The sequence below is a fragment of the Haliotis asinina genome, chromosome 13 (assembly GCF_037392515.1).
Source record: "Haliotis asinina isolate JCU_RB_2024 chromosome 13, JCU_Hal_asi_v2, whole genome shotgun sequence".
In the NCBI taxonomy this organism is placed as follows: Eukaryota; Metazoa; Mollusca; class Gastropoda; order Lepetellida; family Haliotidae; genus Haliotis; species Haliotis asinina.
Window position 1 is genome coordinate 11,924,965 of NC_090292.1, and position 3,488 is coordinate 11,928,452.

At 40.0% G+C, this 3,488-nt stretch overlaps 1 protein-coding gene across 1 annotated transcript; it reads right to left on the reverse strand.

The window, feature by feature from the left end:
- On the reverse strand, window positions 1-3,488 carry LOC137260040 (GTPase IMAP family member 4-like). Its single transcript, XM_067797726.1, has 3 exons — window positions 3,357-3,488; window positions 2,041-2,072; window positions 1-1,136 (listed from the first exon to the last, which is right to left on the reverse strand). Exons 2-3 carry the CDS (start codon window positions 2,051-2,053, stop codon window positions 82-84), a joined length of 1,068 nt encoding a protein of 355 aa, XP_067653827.1. The 5' UTR covers window positions 2,054-2,072; window positions 3,357-3,488; the 3' UTR covers window positions 1-81.

A 3,488-nucleotide genomic window follows, 5' to 3' on the forward strand; every position in this document is an offset into this window, starting at 1 on the left:
TTTCATGCAATAATCGCACATGTGGAAATTGACCAATAAGAACTGTTTCCAAGTCAATCAAAGATACTTCTCGGGCCGGCATTACCAAAGTGTGGACACAACATTCTCTACCGAATGCCAAGCAGTTCGTATGAAACCCATGTTGCCTTCCTCAACCTTTTCTCGTATCTGCTTACGAATCTCTTCAAGACGCAGTTCTTCTTTCCTCAGCTCATATTCTTCCTTTTGTTTTCTCTGAATATCTTTAATTCTCTCAAGCTCTCTTCTTATTTCTTCCTGTGCTTTCTTTAGTTCTGCCCCTCGTTTCTTTACCTTCTCTTCCTTTTGCCTCAGTTCTAGGGCTTTTAGGCGTTTTATCAAGAAGTGTTCAACGTTTTGTTTTCGAAGATGTCGTTCTCCCAAAACAGCGGCTTCCCCTTTAAGTCTGTCCTCGAATTCCTTCTGCCTCATCCCTTCAAGTTTTTCCTTTTTCTCGGTTTCTTGCAGATCAGCCTCACATCTCTCATACATTTCATTTGTATAGCACTGGCCACCATTTTTATCAACCATATCATTTACCATGTCTATCAGGTGTTTGGTAAATTTCTCCTTTTCTTCATCCGTCCCTCTGTTGTTGGTAGTAATAAAGCGAAGACTTGTATCAAATAAGAAAAGCTTCAACATTACTGGGAAATCACATAAGTAGTCGTCAAGAGTTTTACCCTCCTCTTCCAAGTCATCTTGTCCAGTAAATACAACAATCACAAATTTTTTAGCTTCTTGTCCAAAGCACTGCAGGAACTTTTCCAGTGTATTTTTGTCTTCTTCGGTGAATCTCCCTATCCTTACGATGAAAAGAATGGCGTGTATTCCAGGAGATGACATCCCCACACATTTCATGATCTCTTGCTTGATGTCTTCATGGGATCGTCTTGTGTCACAAAAACCTGGGACATCCACAAGTTGCAAGTCGTACCCAAAGCGTTTGAAGGAATGCTGCTTGCATTTCTTTGTGACAGACACAGGACTGAATGATTGGAATACTTTTTCCTCCTTTCCGCTTCCAATTATTGTATTCCCTGTTTCACTTTTACCTGCTCCAGTCTTTCCAACAAGTACCATTCGAATTTCCCTCTTCAGAAAAGTGCTTGTATTTTCTGTGAAGAAGATAAATCATAGCTTCACACACTATTAACGATTATGCCATATTATACAACATCAATATCGACATCTGACTTTCAATCAGATGCCATTAGAAAGTGGTAAGATGAAATACTAGGTTTTGAGTGTTGACATTTTGAGCTTACTAGGAATTGTGCTCATAAATATAATCACAACCTAATATTTATTGACATGGTTGTAATGTTCCTGCTTTATTCAGTTCTGGCTATATTCTAAGGTAATGACAAGGAATCACCCGAGTCGTAACGAATCAGTCAGCTCAGTTTAAGTATCAAAACCTGCGACGAATCCCTCCCAAAGGTGCACAAAGACGGCGTCCGTGCTTCCGTAAAGTTACAACAGGAATTACATGAGTACGAATCCAACATGGCACCAGGTGTTTTGCGGAGAAAGCATCGGTGGTCTGCTCTACCTAGTACTACTTTGATACACAAAATTCAAGTGTTCCCTTGTATGTTGTGCAATATAATAAAGAATGGTGAACATATGTTACAGATTGATACAAACACGTCACAATTTAATTCTGGACTCACAAAAGTCCAGAAACTCTCAGCACTGTGGCCACTCTCTTACAAGGGATTTGTGTCATGATACTTATTAACATTTTTCTTTCATTTACAACCTCCAAAACATTTATTCTGGGCGAAATTAAACACTCTCATGGGCGAGTGAGTTTAAATTTTGAGTTTTCGAATAAAAACATTTTCATTTTTTCAACCCTCGCACATACACATAACAGCTGCATGTTTAATTTTGCCAAATCCCTTGTGAGTCCAGAATTAAATTGTGACGTGTTTACAGTTCCACGTATGCACTTATTCAGCTTCAAAGCAGTTTTCTCATTCATCTTGAATACATTTCTGGATAGTAAATAAATACCTTTGCCAGCCATTGCCCGTTCCAGTCTGTAACTAAAAGAAAATAGTATTAACACCATTGTCTACATTCCTACTCAATGTCAAAATTGTAGACACCTGTGAAGGTCCCGGGGTAGAATAGGCCTTCAGCAACTCATGCTGGTCATAAAGGGCGAATATGCTTGTCGTAAGAGGCGACTAACGGGATCGGGTGGTCAGACTTGCTGACTTGGTAGACACATGTCATTGGTTACCGATTGCGCAGATCGATGCCCTTTTTGTTCATCACTGGATTGTCTGATCCAGACTCGATTATTTATAGACCGCCGCCATATAGCCTGAATATTGCTGAGTGCGTCGAAAAACTAAACTCACTCACTCACTCACTCAAAATTGTAGACATTGTTGGTCTGTTGAAAAACTAAACTCACTCACTCACTCAAAATTGTAGACATTATTGGTCTGTTGAAAAACTAAACTCACTCACTCACTCACTCAAAATTGTAGACATTGTTGGTCTGTTGAAAGCAGCACGGTTGTTCTTCAGCTTGTAAACGTGTATTTATTCAACACACGTCAAGCGTTTCATCGTTTTAGGACTTCTTGCTTCTGTGACGTTGTGTTTAAAGGACTCATTGTGAACCCATACAGTGAATTATACATTTTGTTTTCAGTAATACAGTTTGACGCCCAAACAGAGACATGATTAGTAAACAAGGCACGTCGGTAAAATATGGTTATCATTGTCACGATATAACCCTGTAAACCCATTTGTTCAGCTGGGCCAGTCTCTTGTAAAGGATTTCACACCCAATGGGACCAGCTATTGTTACTATAGCATGGATACCTACTAAGGATGCACAATGAACACAACATTTGAAAGACCTATACAGGTTAAACTTCACGCATGGATGAGATCACTTTTCCTATGTCTTCAGGTATCATGACACATGATTCAGCATCTTAAAACATTCCTAAGTGCTCATTTATCAATCTGGGCATGCATGGTATCTCTTACCTCAACGAAACTTGGAACTCAAAAACCTGAACAGAGTAGGATCAGAATTGGTCCTGATTATGAGGCGACTAACGGGATCATGTCCTCAGGTTCGTTGACATGTTGATGCATGTCATAGTATCCTAACTACGCAAACTTTTACCATGATGCCAGTCTTCTGATTGTTTGTTCAAGCTGTTGACTCTATAATTGCTGAATGAAGATAGAAATGGTTGAATTGTGTGCTATGATACATGTAGACACAGTTTTAAGACAGGAATCGTTTAACGTGTAGCTGAATCCTATCCAGAATCAGCACTAAAAGTATCAGAAATACTCACCCCCTGCGTGCTCGTCCTCCCTAAGTCCGGTCCCAGCTGTAACCTTGTCCGTCACGCCAACCCCTGGCTTACTCATGCATTTCAGGTAGAGAGAGTCACATGACCCGACCAGTTCAACATCACATGTCATCT